The sequence below is a fragment of the Macaca mulatta genome, chromosome 6, assembly GCF_049350105.2.
Source record: "Macaca mulatta isolate MMU2019108-1 chromosome 6, T2T-MMU8v2.0, whole genome shotgun sequence".
Classification (NCBI taxonomy): Eukaryota; Metazoa; Chordata; class Mammalia; order Primates; family Cercopithecidae; genus Macaca; species Macaca mulatta.
In genome coordinates this window covers 151,874,691-151,899,958 of record NC_133411.1, presented here as the reverse complement: position 1 = coordinate 151,899,958, position 25,268 = coordinate 151,874,691, and the positions used below count along the sequence as shown (strand labels likewise).

Genomic DNA, 25,268 nt, shown 5'->3' with positions numbered 1-25,268 from the left:
TGAGCTCCTTTAAAAACTCAGTTGTCGTGAACAGCATTTGTGCAAATAGCAGCCCATCGTGTGACACTTTCATGCTCCCTGTCAAAACTTCATGCCATCCTATTTAGACTAATTTTAAAAACTTAACCTTGTGTTAAGCTAAGGGTTAATAAACTACAGTCCCCGGGCCAAATTCACCATTGCCTGTTTTGTAAACAAAGTTTTACTGGAAAACACCCACATCTGCTCATTTCCATATTGTCTATGACTGCTTTCACACTACCATAGCAGAGTTGAATAGTCCTATAAAAATAAAAATATTTACTATCCGGCCCTTTACTAAGAAAGTGGACCCCTGTGCTAAGCAATAACATTTATAAAATCAGGGGATTGGCCGGGTGCAGTGGCTCATGCCTGTAATCCCAACATTTTGGGAGGATGAGCCAGGCGGATCACCTGAGGTCGGGAGTTCAAGACCAGCCTGGCCAACATGGTGAAACCCCATCTCTACTAAAAATAAAAAAAATCAGCCAGGCGCAGTGGCGGGCACCTGTAATCCCAGCTACTAGGGAGGCTGAGGCAGGAGAATTGCCTGAGCCCTGGAGGCGGGGGTTGCAGTGAGCCGAGATCACACCACTGCACTCCAGCCTGGGTGACAGGGGTCTCAAAAAAATAAATAAAATAAAAAATGAAATAAAATAAAATAAAATTAGGGGATTTAAAAGTACTTATGTTTCCCGCAATAAACATTAAAATAAATATAGAAATCTAAATGGTAATTTAAAATATACTCTCTCAAATGACCTAGAGTACCACCAGTGGTGTGCATACCCCACTTTGAGATATACAGGAACGAGGATTAAATGAACACTCATAAAGCACCAAGACTGAGAAACAGTAGCAGGTTGTCTTCCTCCCTTTAAGAGCAGTGCTACCAATCCAGCTGGCTTTAACTTTCCAGTGGGCTTTTCCTTTTGTAGTGGGAGTAACTGGCCTGGCCAGAAGATAAGAGTAATAATCAAGAGTAATTAGGCACTTACCAACTAATGTGCAGATATTAATGTGCTGAACTTTCATCCTCACAATCAATTTATGAAGTAGGGGTATTATTATCTCCATTTTACAGAAGAGGAAATGGAAGCTTAGAGAGGCGCAGCACCTGTCCCATGTTCTACACCCAGGATGCTATTCTACACCAGCCACACATTAATCCTCCATGCAAACTCTCTCTCTAATCCATGTGGCCGAATCTACCCAAAGAGAATGATCTGAGATATGTACAAAGGCTAATGTACAAGACCAATAGCTGGTGAATTTAACAACTTTTGAAGCTATTATGAATAACATAGGCCAATGTTGTTCACAATACCAAAAACCTGGAAAGAACATTAGTCTAACAATGGTAAATGGTTCAACATATTAAGATATAGTCCTATGACAGAATATTAAACAATCCTGACAGGTGATACTTCTAAACATTTCATGACATCAGAAAACGTCTGCAATTTTTTAAAGCAGAATACAACAAGCATATTCAATGTAACGCCAGTTAAACTAAAATTCATTCCAACATTAACAAAATACATACGAGACATAATTTTAAAAAGGTAAGAAGGAAATATCTCTGGGAATAATATTATCAATGAGTTCTGACTGAATGTTTCAAAATATTTTGCTGTATTTCTGTAATATTCTACAATGAGTTCCTATTTCCTTCTTTAATCACTGCTCTTCTCCCCACCTCCCAGTGTGAATGACAAATTGGCAAACTGCAGTGAGTTCTTCAGCATTTTTATTCAAATACAAACGATTCTTATAAAAACACTAGATTAAAAACAAACCGGAAGGAAAGAAAGGATTAAGACTTGGAAGCAAAGAGGAAGTGTTATATTTTCTTCTTCTGGGGGGGAGAGAAAGGAGGAAATTTCCATTTTTTACGTGTTTTTAACCAAGATGGAATCCCACTCTGAGCCCACTCTCAAATCCATGAGCTCTGGGCATGTAGTCTGCACCCTGGGCACTTCTGTAGATGGTATGAATATAACGTACACCCACACGATGTAACTCGGCCACCTGTCTATTGTTTCCCTGTGGTCTGAACCTCCACAGCAGATCACATGAGCTTTAAAGGTAGAGACAGACATGTGTTCTAGTTATGAGTGTCCTTACCTCTCAGTACTCACATATCTCACTGCCACCTGCCCTTAGGAACGCCCAGAAGGCTGGGCATGGCGGCTCATGCCTCTGATCCCAGCACTTTGAGAGGCTGAGATGGGAGGATCACGTGAAGCCAGGAGTCCAAGAACTTCTAGAGGCATTCACTGAAGGAAGAGCTACAGGAAGCCTAGACTCCCGCGGTTTCATCCAGCACAAGATCCAGGTGGGAGTAACAGGAAAATGTTGAACAAGAGTGAGAAGTGGAGTGAACCACACAATGCCATTTTGAAAAGCCAGATGGCCAGCGCTGAGCCAGGTCCTGACGTGCAAGAGAAGGCACGCCTGCAGCAACTTCAGCATATTCCTTTCAACATAACCCGATTAACCTATGGAATCTGAGTTAATACCCACATCGAGGAAAGTGGCACTGTAAAGTCTAGATTAGGAGACTGAGCCCTCTCTGCCTCAATCTGTCAGACTTCAGCCTTCAAGCAGTTGGAGAAGCAGTGGGAGGGCAGCATTCCTGTAAACAAGCTAATCTTTTTAGAGTTAAGTAGGCAGTGACATTTGTAATTTAAAACGTCAAACTTGGAAAAGACCAACTCACACTACGAGAGCCTGCTCTTCTCTTACTCCCTTGCACTGGACTGGTGTGTTCTCTCTGACAAGTTCTCAGCTTTCTAACCTTCTCTCAGGTGGAACAGCAGGACAATAGCAGCCTGGGCTGAGAACAGGCCTGTCGTCCTGCTTCCAACCTGGACTCATTACAAAGAAAAATGAACGAATTCTCATAGTCTTTGGGGAGTAAATCTTATAACTCCCTAAAGACATTCCCTATCTTGTACCCAAAGGTAGGGAACAGCAAAAAGACAAAAAGACAACGGGGCTGCAGGGGGTGAGATGGGAAAAACGGTTCTTGCCCAGGGCAGTCTTGTTCTCTGTAATAATGAAAGGGGCGAATGAATGACAGGTATCAGATGACTAGGTGACTGACACTGGCAGTGATCACTTCCTCAAAAAAAAAAAAAAAAAAAAAAAAAAAAAAAAAAAAAAAAAAGCTTAAGAAGAACAAAATCTTACTTTCTTCTTCTTTATTACCTATACTTCCCTTTTCTCCTTCCCTTCTCTATTAGGTAAGAGTTTGACCCATTAGAGAATCTGGTGTCACTGATACAGATTCCTGACATTCTAGAAGCAAACCCAGGAAGGGTCCCCACAGGTAGCAGCGTTGGCAAAAATAAAATATTGGTTTTTAAATTTAGTATCTAGGGATTAACTTGACCAGGAGCACACATGATCTCTAGGCAGAAAAAGAAAATTCTAATAAAAAACGCTGGTGGTCTGAATAAATGGAAAGACATTCAAAGCCCTTGGAAGACATGACTTAATATTACAAAGGTGTCAACATCCTCCAAATAATCTGTATGATTTAATGCAATCCCAAAGAAAAATTTTATTTTGGGAGAAACTTCTTAAACTTATTCTAGAATTTATACTGAAGGATAAAGACTCATAAATACCCAAGTCAAACCTCAAAAAGGAGATTGAATAGAGGAGACTTAAATAAGTGGATATTAAGAGTTGCCTCAAAGTTATTATTAAAAACAGAGAGGTATTGGGACAAAAACAGCTACACAAAAAACCTGAATAAAGGGCTCAGAGACAGAACTAAAATATGCAAACCTAAAATGCAAGAACACCGGCACTACAAATCAATCAAGGGAAGAATAGGTAGCTGAGTAGATATTAACAGGAAAACTAACACTTCCCGTGGATAAAAATAAGAATGGATCTTCATGGAACATCTCATACCATGGTGGAAATCAGCTGGATTCGAAACTTAAATGTGAAAGACACACTCATAAAGCCAATAAAAGAAAACATAGGTACACATCTTTGTGACATGGGTCATAAAGGCCTTCTCCAAAATACAACTTGAAAATCATAAACCAGAAGGCAAAAAAGAGATGATTTGAATATATAAAAAGGCTTTAAAGACTTTATAGTCAAAGAAGGATACCACGAATTAACAGACAGATGATAAGATGAGAATATATTTAAACTGGCTAAATCCAACAAGAGATTAGTATCTAGAATGAGTAGGAACTTTTTACATATCAAAAAGAAAAGATGGTAACTGAAATAGAAAAATGGGCAAAGGACATGAATAGGCAATTAACAGAAGAGAAAACCCAGTAAACTAACAGGCATATGAATAGGTGCTCAAATTCATTAATTACCAGAGAAATGCAAATTAAAACAATAATGAGCTATCATTTTACACCTATCAGACTGGCAAAAAATTAGAGAGCTGAATACTGGTGAGAGTTGGCAGGAATGGAGAAATTTGCACATTGGGTTGCTGGGAATGCAGATCAACCACTCTGGAGAACAATACAGGAGAGTGCTTAAATGAAGTCTATGCATAGCCTTTGGCCAGCAATGCTTTGGGTGGGTGTATCCCAGAGGAATTCTCACATAGGAAGACATGTACAAAGATGTACACTGTGGTGGTGTGAGTGGTGATGAGGAGTTGGAGGCATGAGGAGATGGAGTACATCTCTACAAAAACAGATACAAAGTGCTGTGTACCACAAATTATGCAGTAATCAGAAGCCACAGCATAAAAGGACACAGAGGAATACGAAAGGCTCCTAACACAATGATGAGGGCACAAAATAAGAAATAAAACAAGACACAGAACATTTATTAACTCACACCATTTATTAAGAACACAGGAAGATAAAAGACACACATTTTAGAAAAAAGAACTAAAAGGGAATGAATAAATAAAACGAAACAAAAGGAAAGAATGAATGAATCAAGAAACCTGTGCTGATACTGTGCCATGAACAGGGGAGTGTGATGAATTCAACTCTCTAAACCTGAGATCCAAACAGAGAATAGAAAAGAGGAGAAGAAAAGGCTCTGCAAAGAAACGTACATATATTTATCAGCTGCCATCCTATCCCTGGCAACTGGGCCATTTGGAAAATACCAGCAGCTGACAGACATTACTTGTGGCCCTGTCTTATACTCCACAGGCACCGTATGCCCTGAGAGAAACTTCAAGATGAAAGCAACGAATTCAGAAATTCCCTTTTGCTATCTGCTCCTTCAAAACATGCTGGCTCTGTGATAAAATGTTTGCATTGAAATTCCCACCAAAACATTTCCTAGAAAGGAAAATGCTGGACATTTGGAATTTGGACTCTAGACATTTGGAATCTGGTTAAGAAGAGCAATGCCTCACTCTTAAATTCATATCAGATTGGCTTTATATCTTTAGATTGTGACACAAACAGAAGGAGTGTGGCAGAACAATCAAGACCCAGAGCATTAGCGCCACCTGTGGTAGCTGAGCCCTATGGGTTTGGATTACATTGCAAATTACTGCAATCAAGAGATACAGTACAACAACCCCAGCAAGGAGGGGAAGCTAAGAACCTGCACCATGTGGGAAAGGGTCCAAAAAAGGGTGAGGAAGCACTAAACCAGACCATTACACTGGTTTGCCAGCTTGGAAATCAATCAATACCCTAAAAAAAAAAAAAATTCCTATTTAAATGACTCCTGAAAAAGTGGCATATATATATATATTTTTTTTGTTTTTTTTGAGATGGAGTCTTACTCTATTGCCCACCCTGGAGTGCAGTGGCATAATCTTGGCTCACTGAAACCTCTGCCTCTCAGGTTCAAGCGATTCTCCTGCCTCAGCTTCCTGAGTAGCTGGGATTACAAGCGTGTGCCACCACGCCCGGCTAATTTTTATATTTTTAGCAGAGACGGGGTTTCACCATGTTGGCCAGGCTGGTCTCGAACTCCTGACCTTGTGATCCACCTGCCTCGGCCTCCCAAAGTGCTGGGATCACATGCGTGAGCCACTGCACTGGCAAAAGTGACCAATTTTTTTAATCCATCTTTTTATCTCCTATGTGCTAGATGAAAGGGTAATGATGGAAGAATCATTAGATACCCAAGACAAGCAACTCTCTTTGCTCTGTGAATAACGAGATGCCAAAAGCAAAATGTCACAACTGCTTGTATTTTCAAAAATAAAATTGTTTGTCTTATTCTTTTCTCGAGGGAGGTCAAGTAATGCATGTTATTAGGTATGTTGTTCTATAGCCTAGTTTTTTATAATATCAATCATTAACATACTATCAACACAATTTCTGCAAATATACCCAGCCCTCTCTGGTTCTTTGTAAAGGCTGTGTATCACTCCTTAATTGATTTAGCCAGCTCCCTATTTGGTATTTAGATTGTTTCTCATTCTTTGCTATTTTCACCAATGCCCCAACAAACTTATTTGTACAAATAAGTACAAACTATCTTTGCACTCTAATGATTTCTTTAGGACAAGCCATTGGGGGGTTAGAGGGTGGTCACTTTTTTCAGGTTTCCAAAGCATATTCTCAAAATGCCTTAAGAAATATCAGAACCAGTTGGGATGCCCACTACTAGAACCATGGTTGTCTTTCAAATCTATTGGGAGTTATCTCAAATAGAGAGATGTAAGTTCATAAGGTCACAAGTTACAAGTAAAATTCTGGCCAGTGTGGGTGGAGGTCTCCATTCATATGCCTCTCCTCCCCCACCACTTTTGGGTACTTTATTACAGTGTGTCCCAGGAGGGGCCAGGTGTGAGTATCTGTTAGTGTAGCCTGCTTGGCATCCATCCCCTCTGGTCCTGATGGCTTCCCTGATTTCCCTCTGGGAAACTACCCTACTCCCATTTTTTGCAGCAGTCTTAAAACTTTCAATCAAAGTGTACAGTTTTCCCCTGGGTGGACCCAAGTTAGACCAACTTGATGCCTGGGAATTTCAATCTTCAGAAAGGTGAGGCAAGGACTACAAACAGTTTAGAGCTTTATCGTATTATCCAGAAGACCCTTTCTCATCGGGTTCCTGGGTCTCCAGAACTCGTCTGTTCTCAAGCCTCGCTTTTCAGCTCCTCCGACCTTACTACAAGCTACCATACAGCCTTACATATTCCTTCATTATTGTTACTGTTGTTTTTGCCTCAGTTAGCCAGAGTTGACTTCAGGCGCTCTAAAACAATCTTACCTAATTGGGAGTGGGGTAGGGTGGAATTACGTCTTTGTTTCCTTGCATATTTACTTGAAATTTTTCCCTTGTTCATTTTTTTTTTTTTTTTTGGAGGTGAGGGGGAACATTTTTTTTCCTCTCAAAAAAGGCCTCTCAACCTACCCACAGCAGACATTCCAAATTACTTAACATTTTATATAAAACTCCCGCGTAAAACTTATATTTTGAAGAGAAAGAAAGGGGGAAAAATTCTCTGTCCTATAATGACTTTCACAAAAAAAAAAATAAAAAACACTTCATCCTTTGGTCCACGTGGAGAGGCACTGTGCTACTGATTTTCCTAACACAACTAGAATTCACAGTGGGGCTACCTTTAAATTTTTTCTCAAGTGGATTTTACAAAGCAAGGTGACAGGATTTCCTTTGTACTCTTGCAGCAACCTGGAAGGATTTTGTTTTTTCTCCCATACGCCAAGGAGATAATCAGCCCGAACATTGTACCAGTAGCAGGTTCATTTTAATCCCGTTGCCTTTACAAGGTTACAGGTACCCTTGGAAATCATGATTAACTAGAGTGCTTACAGGCAGCAGCAGGGCAAATGCACTATGGTCTACAGAGGCTGCCCAGGGACACTTCCAGCAGAGAAGAATGTTACCATAGAATTCATCTCCATTCTTTCCTCCCCCAACAGACCACGAAGAAAACAGAGTTACTAAGAAATCACCTAACATAGTTATTGCCTATCCAGTCCTCTGAGCGAGACCATGCTGGAGGCAAAAGCAACTTTGGCTTTCCCACAGGATAAGGCTCTCGGGGAGTTGAGTACTACTGTATTAAGTAACTTTTAAGTGGTGATGAGCTATAGTCTTAAGACCTACGATTAAAGGAGATAATGTACACAAGAATGCTTTGTAAAGTGTGACACATTATTTCAATGCAAGGCGTCACTACAGCCTTGCCAGCCAGGCTTACTTACCATCCCTCTGGAGTCACCGGTGGAAAGTTGGGGTGGAGACACGTCCCACTGCACTCGGGAACTGGGGCCAACCCAACATGCCCACAGCACCGCCTGGTGGTTCGCGCCTGGAGTAGCAACTTCTCAAAGCCCACTCCCAACCCTGGCTGTAGGTTACCCAAGCATCATACTTACTCCCTTCACTCTGGCTGTCTTTGTTCGAGTTGTAGACCTGGAAAATAAAAATGAAAATTCACTTGTGTGCATTTTATACCACCCTATAGGTTCACTGTAGAAAACCATTATCTTCCTCATTTTCCCTAGTTTGCACCATGAAGTAGAAAGTAATTTCTGGCTCCCAAATATGAACCCATTCAATAATTATCTACTTCTCAGTATTTACTTTAGCTGTTCTTAAGTGTGTGTGCATCAGAATCATCTGTGCAACTTTATTGTGTAAAAAAAAAATTCCCTTTTCAAGAAAGCAAGTAAATGTATATGCGTACATAAAGAGAAAAGAGAAAAAAATTAAAATTAGTTACAAATCGTTAAGCATGAACTGCGTACCAGGCAATGTGCTAAGCATTTCACATGAACGATCTGAAATAATCAACATGACAATTCTGTTGGGCAGAAGCTGTTATTATCACTGTTTCACAGATGGAGAATATGAAGTCTAGAGGGGTTAACTAATGTCTCACAGCTAGTTAGTGGCAAAGTCAGGACCTTTACATCAGAAACGTTGACTGTTAATACTGGGGAGTGGGAACTGTTACTTTTTACTCTGCGTTACTTCTAGAAATTTGAATGTTATAAGGAGAATATATATTTTCCATAGAAACCCCTTAAATAATAGAAATCATAAAAAGGGAAAGAACCCCAATAAAGAAAAAGAAAATGCCCAATATAAAAGAGACAAGGACATACTGCAAGGGTCAGCAAGTTTTTCTTGCAAAGGGTCAGATGTTAACATTTTACGCTTTGTGAGCCAAGAGGCAAAATCAATGACATTATGTAGCTACTTCTACAACAAGATAGAAAGCACATTTTCATAAATTTTTTGACAAAATTGAGAATCTAATAATATTTGAGTATGATTTTCTGAAATGTAAGCCTACTAATCAGAAGAATTTTTTTTTTAAGAGAGGTTGATATTTAGCTTAATTGGTGCTCAAAGTTAGTATTCCTTATAAAGTCGATTGTAGATGTTTGTTTGTAAACATGATGCTTGGCTTATGGGCTCTACAAAAGAAGGTGGTGGGCTGGATTTGGTCTGTGGATCACAGTTTGCCCGTCCCTGATATGCTGTCATAATTAAATAAGATGAAACCTCTACTTTAGAAAAGAAAAAAATTGGCTGGGAGCAGTGGCTCACACCTGTAATCCCAGCACTTTGGGAGGCCAAGGGGGGTGGATCATGAGATCAGGAGATCAAGACTGTCTTGGCTAACATGGTTAAACTCCGTCTCTACTAAAAAACACAAAACATTAGCCAGTCGTGGTGGCAGGCGCCTGTAGTCCCAGCAACTCGCGAGGCTGAGGCAGGAGAACGGCATGAACCAGGAAGTGGAGCTTGTAGTGAACCGAGATCATGCCACTGCACTCCAGCCTGGGCAACAGAGCAAGGCTCTATCTAAAATAAATAAATTAATTAAGTAAAAAAAAAAAATCATAGAACCCAAGCCCTTCTTTGGTTATTAAGGTTCTGTAGGTATAGAAAGGTATAAGGTGAACCTGATCATAATATATATAATTATATATTATATTATATATATTATATATAATTATTATATATATTTTATATATAATTATATATAATATTATATAATTATATATATCTCCCTCCAGTGATTCTAATGGCCACTCTCTGTTGAGAACCACTTATTTAACCCCTAAAGAAACCAAGGCAACCACCTCTGAAAAGAACCATTAAATCCAGAAAGAGATTTTTTACTTAAGAAATATGACGGAGAATGGCTGGTCAAGAGGTCCCACTTGGCCCTTTAGCTGCTTTGTGTCATTGGGTCTCTTAGCCTCTCTGGGCATCTATTGCCTCATCTGTAAAATGAGGGAGTCACTCAAGAAGGTCTTTGAATTATCAAGCTCTAAATATAACAAATCACCCTATTTTATTATTAGTTTTCTAAGGAAAACTAAAGCTACCAGGCCACTTATTAAAGGTCAGAAAGATTAGGAAAAAGGGAAGAGGTTTCTGTACTTAAAGAGGATTGTCTAATGAATAAAAAGGCATCAATGCATATACCTAAAAGTTCGAGAGATAAGGAGTCAAAGGATTTTGATCCTGGCCTGGGCTTCCCCATCGGTAACTTCATCTTGCTGAACTTTAATTTCTTCATCTATAAAATGTGGGCGATGATAGGTTTTCCTGACTGACTCAGCCAGAGATGCTGTGAACATCAAATGAGATTGTGCCAAAGAAATACAATGAAACAGCACAACACAATGCAAGCGCTCTGGACTCTACTACTGAGAAAAGAAATGCTTAACATTCAAGGAATCTAAGGGGAGGGCAAAAGTCACCACCAAGTCTAGGTGGAGGCTGACATAGAGGTTGTGTAATTTCTACTTAAAAGAGGAAACACAGTGGCCCATTCTCCCTCAGCAGCATCTTTATCATCTATATAAGTGAACTTGAGCTAGACCATGGTTTCCAAATCGAGCCCCACAGCACCTGCACAAACAAGGACTGCCAAAGGGGTTGGAGAGAGGCTGAAAGCAAATGACCCCTCCCTTGGCTTTTATCCATTTTGCTCATGTGGCTGTTGAACAAGGGCATAGCAGCTTTGAAAAGTTTGAAGACCTCCTAAATAGTAATTTCCCATGTTGCTCGTGATTCGTTTACTTATCCATGCATTTAACAAATATTTACTGTGTGCTTATAATGGTCAGGCAATGTTCCAGGTACTGGGGATACAGATGAACTAGACATCTGTAATCTCTGCTCTCATAAAACTTTCCAATTAGTGAAGAAAACAGAAATAAGCAGATGCACAAATATGATTACTTCAAATATTGATAAGTACATTGGAGAAAGTTAAAATAAAAAAAAGCGGGGGTGTATTGTGGACTTTAGGTGAGGAAATGCTTCTCGGAAGAGGTGACCTTTGCGCCAGGCCTGACCGATGAGGGGCACCTCCTTGGGAAGATGTGGGGCCAGTGCCAACAAAAAGTACCAGTCCTTAGAAGGTGAAAAGTCATTGCATTTGAAGGAAGAAGGCCAGTGTGGTTGGCAATCAGTGCAATGCAGAGAGGGGTAGGAGATGAGGATAGGGCAGAGGGGCAGCGATCCGATCCTGCATAGCCTTGTGACCTGTGAGTGAAATGGGTCACAGTGTAATAGCTAGAACCAGAGATCCATGGTGACTGGCATTCACTAACCTTGGAAAGTTGGGCAAGGGAAGTACAGTAGAGAAGACCACACTTTGGCAAGTATTTTTTTTCAGCCATCCTTGATCCCTGCATTTCTCCCAGTAAATTCAAACATTCTATCCAAGGGAAACTTGCTTCTATTTATAGCTGGCAAAATCCAGAAGGAATAGTAAAATGTAGGACTTCCAGCCCTCCTTAATTAGGATGAATTTGTGCCAAATTACTGTCTTTCAATGTTTCCTGGGTCTCAGGAGATCCCTTCCTGGAACACCCAAGCAATCCCTGAATTGGAGAAGTATAATCAATGAGCCAAAGGCACCAGAAACATGTACCCACCTGCTCCTCTGAGGCCAGGCCGTTAATCTCTGTCTGGTTTGGGTTAATGAGCCAAGGAGAATGAGTTTTGAAATGAAGCCAACAAATCCTGCTTACCAGGACTTTGTGACTACAGGGCCCAACAAACAAGGCCCAGGGTCGGGAAGCAACCAGATGCTGGCTCAGTCACAGCACTAAGCAGGAATGGTTTTGTTTACCTAGCACTTACCAAGTGCCACACATGGCAACGTCTAATCCTTGCAACCACCATATGGATGAGGTCTAGAATTATTCACATTTTAGAGATATGGAACCTGAGACCCAGAGTGGTTACACAGTTTGTGTAAGGACACAGAGCTGGTCAGTGATGTACTATTCTATCTTGCCTCTAAAGGATGTTCCAATAATTCCCTTTTACCTTTCTAGGCAGTGGCAAATGTATATCACTACCAAGCCCCTCCACTGGTTGGTATTATGGCTCATAAATACCTTCTATACTGACAGAAGCCAACAGCATCTAATTCACCCTTTAGAAATGGTCGGTCTGCTCTGGGTTATCCTTCTTCTACAGATCTCATAGCTGCCCACTAGCATCAGACTGAGGTTCAGAGGCAAGAGCAATGTCCTGAAAGGTCACTTTGACCATAGCTTTGTCTTATGATTAGCAATCTCAAATTTATATGCTTTCAGGTAAGCCTCTTTAGAGTATCTATCTTAATAGAATAGAACCCAACTCTCCAGGAGCAACCCAAGCGGACAACGGGCACTGAACAATGCCCTGATTTATGGCTCCTCAGAAGACTGAAACAGTTAACGCACCTTCGACAACCCAGCTTCAGCTAACCTCTATCCGTTCTGCTTAGCTAGAGTACTCTAAAACCTGGGAACATTGTCTCCTTTGGGTTTACATACTTTGATGTAGGTATAGTCTAGTTTCTACCGACCGTTGTATATGAAGATTTGTTAAAGATCCATGCCTACAAGTATCTATTTTCAAGTATATGCTTCTGGAAAAGAGAAATTACATGTGTTTACTTTATCTTATCAGGAACCATCTAAGGAGTCATTAAAGAATAATTACGACAGATAGAAATTAGTAATGATGATGATGACAAAAGCCCTGCTATGTGCCAGACACCATGCCAAGCATTCTGTGTGCACTGTCTTATTCGGTTCTCATACCAGCCTAATTATTCCTGTCACAGAGATGAGAAAACTGAGGCATTAGAGAAGTTAGGTCACATGGCCAAGGTCAGACAGCTGGAAATGGGCAGAGTCCAGACAGGAACTCCCACGGTCTGTCTCCAGACACCAAGCACTTAACCACTAACCACATGATCAATAAGTCATTGTGATGATGACGACAATGACGATGACGATGACGATGACGATGATGAAGATGATGATGATAAAGGTGAGATGTTGTGGGCAGCTGGACAGGTGAATCACAGAAGGAAGAACTTGCTCTGAGTCAGAAAGAAAATGAAACTGGGAACAGCCTTCTGATTCTAGCCTGGAGTATTTACCACGAATCCATGCAACCAGCTGGCATCTAGTGTAGAAGCAACACTTCATATTCTCTCTGAACCACAGGGTTTGATCCTGATGATAAACACCAGGGGTGGAGAGTAGCTCTTTGATACAAATCACAGGGCACTGCAATTCTGAGTCCTTACCCAGAAGCTGCAATGAAAGTACAATTTAATAAATCAAAGGAGGGCGAGGAAAGCCTTCATATGCTTCCTCTGCACCACGATGTGATTTTGCAGTAAATTCTGTTCACCGCTGAGCCAATTCAGTTTACATGTCCCTACAGAATTAATAGAGAATACACAGAGTCATTTGGATTCCCAGAATTTTTCTATGAGTACCTTTATTACCATTATCCAAGCCGTACTGAGAAAGCAGAGAGGCTTGTTTTTCAAATGTAGAAATTAAAGACATAAGTAAAGCAAAAATTTGACAAAACAATGGAACTTTTCCCTTTGACACACAGCTGCGTTAGAGTTCAGCCATACCACACTTTGGATCAAAATCTGGACAAAATAAAAATGCTGGAAAAATAGGTTCATAAGTAAATTTGTTTAAAACTGATGCTCCTCTCTAAACCGCACCATCTTTACCTAAATGCACATCCAAACCCTATGATCCCCTGAGGTCTACTCCAAGTAGCCTGGGATATCTAATCTCCTCCCACCTGGATGCTCCCCTGATGTACCAATGTGTAGACACACTGAATGGGGCAATGTGTCAACATCTTAAAACAGTGAACAGGCTGGTTCTACACCGTCGAATATCATCTCATCCCCTCTGTGTGACAAAATGAGTCCATCACTAGAGTCAAAAGAGCTTGTTCTTTTGCATTGTTTCTGTCAGTGGTGACAAACTTGTAGTAATCTACTGCTTAGGTTCAAAGTCCAACTTTACTATTTGTTGGCTAACATGCGCATCAGTTATCACCCCAGACCTCAGTCTTGCCATCTGAAAAAGGATACTAACACTCTCCACCTCTTAGGATTGTTGTAATAATTAAATGGAATCACAGATATACAATATTCAACACAGCACTGAATGTAAATTCTATGGCCTATTGAACATTTTATAAGGATTAACTTTCATCATCATCACTGTTATTTTCCTCCTTCCTTCTCTTCCCACTGTGTTTAAAAAGCAAAAATAAATAAATAAATAAAAGCCTTTTCTGGTGATGGAAATGTATCCCCTACGGGATAAATGGCTAAGGATGGGAAATGTCATTTGAGGGACCCTGTGGCATTGGTCTTGTTGGCAATGTAATATAACCAACTGAAACTAATAGATGAAGGGAAAGGAAAGGAGACAATCTAAGGTCAACTTTTAGATCAATGGTTCTTAATCTTTTTTAAAATAGCAATCAAACATAAAAATAGCCACCTGCCACCAACCACTTTTTCACTATCAATTATGTGCCAAGCACCATACTAAGCATTTAAATGAATGATTTTATTTCATCCTCAAGTCTATGGGGTACTACACCTGCTTCTATTTCATAGCATCACATGGGTTAATTAACTTTCCAAAGGTTACAAACTAGCAAATTACAGAGCCAGGATTTGATTTAGGCAGAGCACAGTAGACCAGAGTCTGTACTCAACCACGACTTCATACAGCTTCTCCACCCAGTCCTGCTTTCCAGAGGAAAAATAGCCTGCCAATTAACAAAGAACTCAAAAGAGGCTAAGCAGTAATTAAAATGGCAACAATGCAACCATTATGTAATAACAAAATTTCCACCCAATTTAAGCATAACAGGAATTCTACAAACTTCCAATTAATACAAGTGTGGCAGTAATTAAAAACCACAACCAGCTTGAGACATTTTAGGATGCCCAAAAAACATCCCTCCTAAAACCTATCAGCACATACAGAGAGAACTGGCCAGGGTTGCCAAAGACTGTGTGGCAGGTTTCTCAGTTGAGCACCATATTAGAATGTTCGGCAAACACTAACACAGGCTAAATTTAGGAACTTTTTTTTTTTTTTTTTTTTTTTTTTGAGAAAGAGTCTTGCTCTGTCAACCATGGCTGGAGTGCAGTGGTGCGATCTCGGCTCACTGCAACTTCTACCTCCTGGGTTCAAGTGATTCTCCTGCCACCTGAGCAGCTGGGACTACAGGCCACGCCTGGCTAATTTTTTGTACTTTAGTAGAGATGGGGTTTCACCGTGTCGCCCAGGCTGGTGTCAAACTGCTGAGCTCGGGCAATCCACCCGCCTCGGCCTCCCAAAGTGCTAGGATTACAGGCATGAGCCACTGTGCCCAGTCTTAGGAACTTTTGATAGCACCCCTGAGAAGTTACTAGTAAGACACCCTTAGTCTGTGGAATGCCACCCATGAAACCCAATAATGGACATGATTTTTCTAGATCCGGACTTCTCTTTTCACCCATGGGCCACAGGCCACATTTGGAAAAGCTTTTGAGAAGGAATTGTTTGAATCTGAAGCATGAATAGCCCGGAGTAAATAAGGATGTGTATCAACTCAAGGGGTCAGAGCTTGGGAGCCAGCTATTGGTTCTTCCTCCTCCTCCTCCCATGAGAAATGTGGCTCTCATCACTATGGTCTGAGTGGTGAAACATGCTCAGTGGAGCAAAAATAACATGGTTGTTGCAACTTTTCTGTTTCTCAGCTGGCAATACTCTGTCAGGCTTTCCCTTTCCACTGCTACCACTGTTGCACTTGCTGTCTTAGGGAGGCTCCCTCAAATGTGAAACCAATAAAAATATAGTTGATGGCACTTCCCAATGACTGATTCCTGAACCAGTGTCAAGACCTTGCTCTTACCCTGTAGAATTATACATAAAGGGGGTTCAGTAACTGGCACATAGCCAGCCACTCAGAAAGTACTGACTGGATAAATAGAATAAGAGAGAAACTGCAATTGAAAAAAAAAAAAAAAAACCAGTAAAGGTGGAGTTGGTGAGGACAATGCATTGGCCAGACAGAAAAGGCAAGCTAGATGTGTGCTCAGGTGTCCAGGTGACTGTTTTGTTCCCCCATCACCTGGCAAATTCTCTATGAAACTTTCTTACAAGGGAATGGAAATAGGCAATTCAGGCTTTCCTAGGAGACAACAGGATACAGATATATCTTATTTGGCTTAACTCAAGGCTATCAAAATCCCTCACATCGCCATTTATTTTCTATGTTCCGCCCCTGTGTGTTAGGTCTACATCCACCAGGTGACAACGAATGCTGCTAATAGTTTTGGAGCCCATGGTACCACTGGGGAGTTCTGAAATAAGGGCTAAGGAAGGGGTTCTGTACCTATTGGTGCCGAGTGCCTTCCCCTACACAATCAGAGGCATCTCAAGACTAGGCAGTCTCTTAGAAAATGGCCCAGTAAAAAGTGACCAAATGGCTGTGCTCCTACAGCCATCCAAAAGACAGAGTCTTTTAACAGCCCCTGAAGCTTTCTTGCTGGTGAATAAAAATTGCTGCTTGCTGTTCAAAACGTAATTACAACAATGATGACAAATAGAAAAATAAACTTTCTTTTCCATTAGTTCAAGCACTGCCTGCTGCTTTGTACCTTGTGGATATAAGCAAGTTATCTCTTTGTATTATTCCTCAGTAACACTGGGGGGGGAAAAGTGCTCTGGACACCTGTGATTAGTACTGTTCAACATCCATGCCCCTCATTTTCCAGGGAAACCACCCTCATTTTCCTTGGGGATCCACCTCCCTGCCAAGGCAAGTCCATATGATTTGGGTGGGGCTGGTCCCAATTCCATCTTCAGGTTTGTTGCATGTGATCCAGACTATGCATCCTACGGCACATGTCATTGGCCCAAGCCAAACTCAGCCAATGACACTCACTCACTTTTTATCACAACTATTGGAAATGAGGCCTTGTGTTGCTAGGAAAACAGGATGCATACCTGAAGCTTTTGAGGCCAACTTCGGCTACCACACAGGCAAAGCCTTGAGCAGAAAAGGTCAAACAAAGGAATGCAGAGCCATGAATGAAGGGACATGGGATTCTGATGGTATCATTTGAGTCCTTTTATCTTAACATATCAGAAGCTCATCCCTGCTCTTTCCATAGTATATCAATAACATCCTTTTTATTTTGTAGTTGTTTCTGTTGCTTGCAGACAAGGGCTGTCCTACTTGTGCTTTACAGGGAACTCTAGCGTGAAGGAGAAAAAAGTGCAACAGAGTTGAACAAGAAACTGTGCTGTCATCCTTGAATTTCCCATTCCTTCTACCTCACAAATCCAATCGGTTCCAAGTTGTATCATTTCTATTACTATCATAAATCTTGAACCTATTCCTCATCCCCACTTCTTTTTCTATTGCCCAAGGTCAAATTGTCTTTGCCTTCTCACCTAGACCTTGACATTGGCTATCTCCTGGTTCTTGTTGGCTCCACTCTCTGGCTCTGCTCACTTGCTCCACAAGATGTGTTTCCCTAAACCACAGTGTTGGTTGGAGAAGAGAAGCCTTCAAAACATCACAATACCAGTCTTCAGATTCTCAAAGGGCAGTGATGTGAAGAAGGGGAAATCTTATTGGGCTGAACAGAGATGAAGGTCAGGGTGGAGTCCCCAGGAAGGCAGATTTCAGCTGAATCTAAATAACTGATAGGAGCTCTTCATGGTCCACTAAAGCAGGAGACTGACCCAGCATCCTCTTACACACAGACCTAAGCCCCTTCTGTCTAGAAGGTAGCCCAGGCATTCCTGGGCTGATTAATTTAGCTGCATTTGGGGTTTAATCATCATTAGCCTAACCCTTTCACTGGTATAGGCCCTGGACAGATTCCAAAACAGGGAGAAATAGATTTGGATGAAGTAGAGTCAAGGGTTGGATGGAGCATGCTGTGGGCTTTGGAAACTTGGCATTAAGGCCTGTGTTAAAGCAAACTAAATATGGCTAGAGAAGTACTCCATACTCCTATATTTGAGTCCTTGTGGACTAACCGTAACCTAACTTAATAGGTAGACACCTGAAACAATAGCTGAGTCTTGGCCAATCCCAGCAGCCATACCTCAACCACTTATACACTGGTGAGTGAGTGTTCAAACTATGTTCAAATAAGGCAAACACCAAGCTGTAACCAATCCAGTTGTTTCTATACTTACTTCTGATTTCTGTACGTCACTTCTTTATTATTATTCTTATTATTTTTTGTCTATAAATTTGTTATGACCACGAGGCATCCCTGGAGTCTGTCTGAATCTGCTGTGATTCTGGGGGCTGCCCGATTCACAAATTGTTCATAGCTCAATTAAACTCCTTTACATTTAATTTGGATGAAGTTTTTATTTTGTCACCTGGTTCTACCGCTTTTGAGCTATGGGCCCTTAGACGATCATTTAACATTTCTGAGTCTGCTTTCTCATTGCAAAGTAGAGCTAAGAAATAATACTTATGAGAGTATTAACGGAATTTAAAATAGTCATCACAGTGACCGGAGGTGCTCAAAAACGTTATTTCCCTTTTCCTTACTCCACAAATATTTCCTAACTTACTTGATGGCTGCAGACAACCTTAATCTCTCGTTTCTTTGATCTCTTACTGCTCCTACAGTCTGTATTCTACAGAATTTAATACCTCCAAATATAATTTTTCATTCTCATCATTTCCAATCTCCAATCAAGGTCAGTTTTACATTTCTATGGGGCAGGGTTTAGGGGAAGTGATCTATGTGGCATCTAAGTGTTTGCATATATTCAGTGTCCAAGAAATTATTCCTGATTAAACGACAAGGGGCTTACAGATGCGCATTCCTTCGTCTGGGTCTTTCTCTGCAGGTCTGAGGCAGGTCATAATGACCTTGATGAGCAAATTATCCTTATAGCAATGCTTTCACATTTTGAGTGTCACTGGCACTTACTGCACTTCTCTGCGAGAAATTTCAAATTAAGCTGAAATAGTTTCAAGAGAAAAGGTGAAACAGCTCCTCCTGGAGCATGTAGGTGGTAGGTTACACCCCAGCAACCAGTGAAGGAGTAGGCCATTTATTTTAACTTGTGTTTGGTCCTGGTGAATTAGGCGCAGGCTAACTGTTCTGGGGTTATTAACACTGATTGTTGTGAGTGCTTCTCCTCCCCTACCCCGTGACTTTGATTTGCGTGTTACATAAACACTGTTGCCATAGTTATAATTCAGGAAGCTTTGTTGTTTGACCTTAAGAAAAATTCAACCTCAAATCAGGATAACACTGACTCTCTAGACCACAATAGACCATCAGAGGATAGGATCTGCCAAATTTCTTCAAGCTTCTAGAAGGAACTACTGTATTTTGGGTAACAAGCAAGCAACAAGAGGAGGAAACGCTGCAATGTTATGCAATTTCCTTGCATTTCATATTCAGCAATCCTGAAAACCTTTATAAGCAACTTCCCTAACTCTCAACCAAAGATTGGAGTCACAGCCAACATAAACAAAAACTGGATGCAACAGAGGAAGAAAGAAATCTAAGTAACGTACAAGTCAGAAAAGTATTTCAGGAAATCTTTAAAGACAGCAGAAAGGGCACAAGCTCATTTGCTATCAAGTGCATGACAGTTCAGTAGATAGTGTGCAAGCTGACATGTATGTAGGATGTGGCCAGGTCGCAGTGTGAGGAGTCTCTTACGGCTCTAGCACTTCCTGGCTTCACGCTGATGCAACATTAAAAAGTGGATGTGAACCCACTCATCTGTCAGCATGCCGTTTTCACGGTGAGAGGAGAGACTACCTCCCATCCCCCCAAAAGAAACCGAAATATTAAACAGAGAATGTCTTTACGTGTTCCCCTCCCCAACCCCCAATCCAGTGTTTTTGGAAATAGTTACACATCTCTGTTAGCAGAAGAGAGAACCTTGCTCTTTTGTGCTTTAGAAAACTGCAAATGAGAAATTCCTCAGGATGGTATGCAGGACATCAAAGTAGGAGCTCATAAGGCTCTTCTGCTGCCCAAGTGGGGCCCAGTCCAGGAGAAACCACGGCCAGAAAGTGAGTCAGCGCACCACGCTGCTCCTTTCAACCTCCAGTCCCTCCTTCCAGGAGGTTCCAGGCACTGGCATGCAGAGCTATCTACATTGTAACTTGAGGCTGATGCAGTCAGACAAACTCAAAGCACGTTCATGATCTCCTTCATCCCCACAATGCCCCTTGGAGAGGCAGAAGGTGAATGTTATGTTATGCAACACAGACACAGGGAAAGGTGACTTGTTCCCTTGCCACAGACAGCTGTGAGCTCAGAGGACTGCATTTCTAGATCTATGACTCGAAGCTGAGTTTCCTACCCCAAATCTAGAAATAATCTTTTTTTTTTTTTTTTTTTTTTTGAGACGGAGTCTCGCTGTGTCACCCAGGCTGGAGTGCAGTGGCGCGATCTTGGCTCACTGCAAGCTCCGCCTCCCGGGTTTACGCCATTCTCCTGCCTCAGCCTCCGAGTAGCTGGGACTACAGGCGCCCGCCACCACGCCCGGCTAGTTTTTTGTATTTTTAGTAGAGACGGGGTTTCACCATGTTAGCCAGGATGGTCTCGATCTCCTGACTTCGTGATCCACCCGCCTCGGCCTCCCAAAATACTGGGATTACAGGCTTGAGCCACCGCGCCCGGCCTAGAAATAATCTTGATGCCAACTCGTATGTATGCAACAAGAGATTCTGAGAATAGTCACTCTTTTGTTCTGTTGCTTAGAGCTGGCAGGAAAGGGTGTCCCCAGCACTGTGACCACATGGAGAACCTCAGTATTCTCCTACAACTCCCAAGGAGCAGAATGAGGTTTCTAAAATGGAACTGTAGTTTCTAGAATTCTGTGCTCTGTATGGGTCCCCCACCTCCATCGCAGGCAGAATCCACTCCACTTCCGACTCCAGGAATAGTATGACTTAGGCCAGCCAGAACAGCACATTTACTCCCAACCCACATACCTTTACAAAAATTCTCAAACATACAGAAAAGATGAAAGAAGAGACAGTAAACACGCATATACCCATCACCTCTATTCTATGGTTGTTCATATTTTGCTATATTTGCCTTATCACATATCTAGCCATCTATCTTCCATTAGTCCATCCTGGTTTTTAATAAATTTTAAAAGGAGTTGCAGATATCATTACTTTTAAACACTTCAGAACACATATCATCTAAAGTTCAATAGTTGCCCATTTTTAAATGTAAAATGTACATACAACAAAATATACAGTTCTTAAGTGTGTCAAACATGAATTGTGACAATTTCATATACTCATGTAAGCTAAACCTCTATCAAGATAGAAACATCTCTATCATCTCAGATAGTTCCCTCAGACCTCCTTCCATCTTACTCCCACCCCTCACACATCCCATGCACCGGCAACCACTGTCCTGTTTTGTTTTGTACCCCTAATTAGTTTTGCATATTCTAGATCACTGAACAAACAGACTTACATCATATATATTCTTTTATAGCCAATCTGTTTCACTCAGCATACGTTGTTTTCTTTTTTTACTTTAAGTTCTGGGATACATGTGCAGAATGTGCAGGTTTGTTACAGAGGTATATGTGCCATGCTGGTTTGCTGCATCTACCACCCATCACCTAGGTTTTAAGCCCCGCAAGCATTAGGTATTTTTCCTAATGCTCTCCCTCCCTTTGCCCCTCATCCCCCAACAGGCCCCGGTGTGTGATGTTCCCCTCCCTGTGCCCATGTGTTCTCATTGTTCAACTCCCACTTATGAGTGAGAACATGTAGTGTTTGGTTTTCTGTTCCTGTGTTAGTTTGCTGAGAATGATGGCTTCCAGCTTTACCCACATCCCGGCAAAGGACATGAACTCATTCTTGTTATGGCTGCATAGTATTCCATGGTGTATATGTGCCCTATTTTCTTTATCCAGTCTATCATTGATGGGCATTTGAATTGGTTCCAAGTCTTTGCTATTGTAAATAGTGCTGCAATAAACATACGTGTGCATGTGTCTTTATAGTAGAATGATTTATATGATTTATAATCCTTTGGGTATATACCCAGTAATGGGATTGCACTCAGCATAAAATTTTTAAGATTCATCCGTGTTGTGGTCTGCACCAATACTTTCAGTCCTTTTCACTTCTGAGTTGAAATTTAATGTTTGAATATACCATAGTTTTATTGATTCCTTTGTTCATGGACACCTAGGTGGTTCCCTGTCTGTGACTATCATAAAGCTGGTCCAAAGGTTTTTGTACAAATCTTATTGAAGACATGTGTTTTCACTTCTCTTGGGTAAATGCCTAGGAGTGGAACTGCTGGATTCTACAGTAGAGTTTCTTATTTGTTATTAAACAAAAAACTTCCAAGCCTTTGTCCACAGTAGTTGTGCCATTTTACTTACACCCCCATCAATAATGTATGAGAGTTTGGGTTGCTTCACATCCTCACCAGCACTTGCCAGTCTTTTAATTGTGTTGTCAATCTTTTCCTTTTAGCTGTTCTGATGGGTATGCGCAGTAGTATCTTATTACAGTCACAAATTGCATTTTTCTGATGATCGATGATATATACTTTTTCATGTACGTATTGGGCCATCTTCTTTTGTGAGGCACCTCTTCAAGTCTTTTGTCTATCTTTTAGTTAGGCTCTTCTTTTTATTATTGAGTTTTATGGGTTCTCCATACATTCTGGATATGTCCTTTGTCAGATATATGGTTTGCAAATATGTCCTCTTATTCTGCAGCTTGCCAGTTGATTTCTTAACAGTGTCTTTTGATAAGCACTGGTTTTTAATTTAAATCAAGTCAATTTTTTTTTCATGTTTTTGTAGGGCTATCACTTTCTATGTCCTACTAAATAACTTCTGCCAATCCCAGATCGCAAAGATTTTGCCCCGTGTTTTCTTCTGGAGGCCTTATAGTTTTAGCTGTTATGTCTATAATCTACCTTGATATTTTTTAACCTCTACACTGGCTAGAAATAAAAATTCACCTTGAATTAATCCCCCTAGTTACCTTAGTTTACAAACATTATTTAGAGGTGCTTCTGAGTCATAACCCAGATTTGAAACTCAATGATTTTAAATACAAATTTAGGAACAAGTAGCCTTAACCCGTCTCACCCACCTTCTCCTTCTCCTTACCCCAAAAAAGTTCTCATATTATAGAATTGATTCATACATCCTTTGGGAACCCTCACTATATTAATAAAACTGAGATCTTCCTCCTACCTGCTCAGCTAAAAGGACAAGCAGGTAAGTGTGCTGAGCACTGTAAAGATCTATATGTTCAAGGTTAATTTTCAGGGGACTCGCCTGACTACATGGCGATCTATAAGCTATGATTTGAATGGGCAGGGGGCCCTGGGCGCCAACAAGTATAGTGGCCCTAATCAGTCACTGCCTTATTGTGGGACCCTGATCAAACCTCTTCCTCTCCCTGTATCTTAATTTCTAGCACACCAAAAGGGGGGCCTGAAATAAGCCAGCTTTGAAATTCCATACTCTTATACTTATGATTTTTAATATTTCACCATCAAGAATGAACTCCTTTAGGTCCTGAAGGGCTCTCTATGCACTTTAAAAATTTCATACATACATTAGGATGGTAACATCTCAAATCTTACTAGCAAACAGCAAAATTGGGATTTGCTGACAGTTGACTAGGAATAAGATCCCACAAATGTTGGAGGGAGTAAGAACTGGAAAGGAAAGGGATAGCAGGATGGAAAGCTGCTGATCAGACTAGCTCGCTATCTGGTGTTGCACAGGCGATACTCTGTCGTCTTGTTTCAGTTTGCATACTGTAAACAAATGTCCTTCTCATTTTCCTTTTTTGTTGTTGTTGTTGCTTTTTTAGGGGGTGGGGAGACAGGGTCTTACTCTGTCACCCAGGCTGGAGGGCAGTGGCTCGATCATAGCTCACTGAACAATGCTTACTGAACAATGTGGTTTAAAGTTGACCTGGATGAAACAGGTTTAGTATGTTCACATCAAAAGCTCAAAGTGCCTAGCCGAGCCTCTCTAGCTTCTTCTCTAGAGAGAACCCAAGCACACCGGACCTGAGCAACCAACATACACTTACAAGCACAACCAGCAGCCAGGGCAACCGAGTAGACTAAGTCCAGTGGGGTCCCCTCCCCAGGATGGGAGAGATTAGGGGGTGTCTGTCTTGAGAGCACGGCAGATGAACATACAAATCCAAAGGCTGTTTCTGGGTCCTTTCCTATCATGCTTGATATAGTTGACCACCTGTGTCCTTTAAATGTCCACCTCTCCTTGGCCCTACTACCCAGCCCTGCTCCACAGCTCTCCACAGGTTCCTGTGCCCCATACTAATCTTAACATAAAAGGAATATATAAACATACACATATAATCATAAATATAAACATAAAATCTATATAAGTGCGTATATACACACATACATATAGAGTCAATTTTTGTTACTTGCAGGAGTCACATTTTATAAAATAGCAACAAACACTTAATTAGCAAACACTAAACCATTGCTTCTAAGAGAAACAGGTTCCTGCAAGCCTCTGGTTCCAACATTCTCATCAACCAATCAATATAGAACCCTATTTTATGTATGTTTCTGTCCAAAGACATCACCTTATTCAATTTACGTTGCTGAATTGTTTTCACTGAGCTCATATCCACCTGCATTATACTTTATGCTTGAACAAAGCTCATCTCACAAGTATTTTCACATTATGTCACAAGGCACATCACAACCTTCTTTCACTTAGACAGGATATCAGCATTACATTTGGGGACCACTTTAGCTAAATCACCACAAGAAACCACAAAATGAAAAAAAAAAAAAAAAGCAAAAAAAAAAAAAAAAGTAGCACTAAATAGAGTGTGAAAAGGACATTTATTGGGCTAGGTGCAGTATCTCACATCTCTAAATCTCTAATCCCAGCACTTCAGGAGGCAAGGCAGGAGGACTGCTTGGGATCAGGAGTTTGAGATCAGCCTGGGCAACA

General features: G+C 41.0%; 1 protein-coding gene across 50 annotated transcripts in view; it reads right to left on the bottom strand.

Moving 5' to 3' along the window:
• The window catches only part of ARHGAP26 (Rho GTPase activating protein 26), an 840,200-nt gene that overhangs the window by 202,641 nt on the left and 612,291 nt on the right, over positions 1-25,268 (bottom strand). For 37 of the 50 annotated variants that reach the window (XR_001445584.3, XR_013394919.1, XM_077937293.1 and 34 more), the window contains one exon: positions 8,340-8,376. The exons of the other annotated variants lie outside the window; for them this stretch is intronic. Coding sequence is in view for 35 of the 37 variants with exons in the window: in XM_077937293.1 (XP_077793419.1) it covers positions 8,340-8,376 (37 nt within the window). In the remaining 2 variants the exon portion in view is untranslated. The remainder of the gene's footprint in view (positions 1-8,339; positions 8,377-25,268) is intronic. 50 annotated transcript variants of the gene reach the window in all.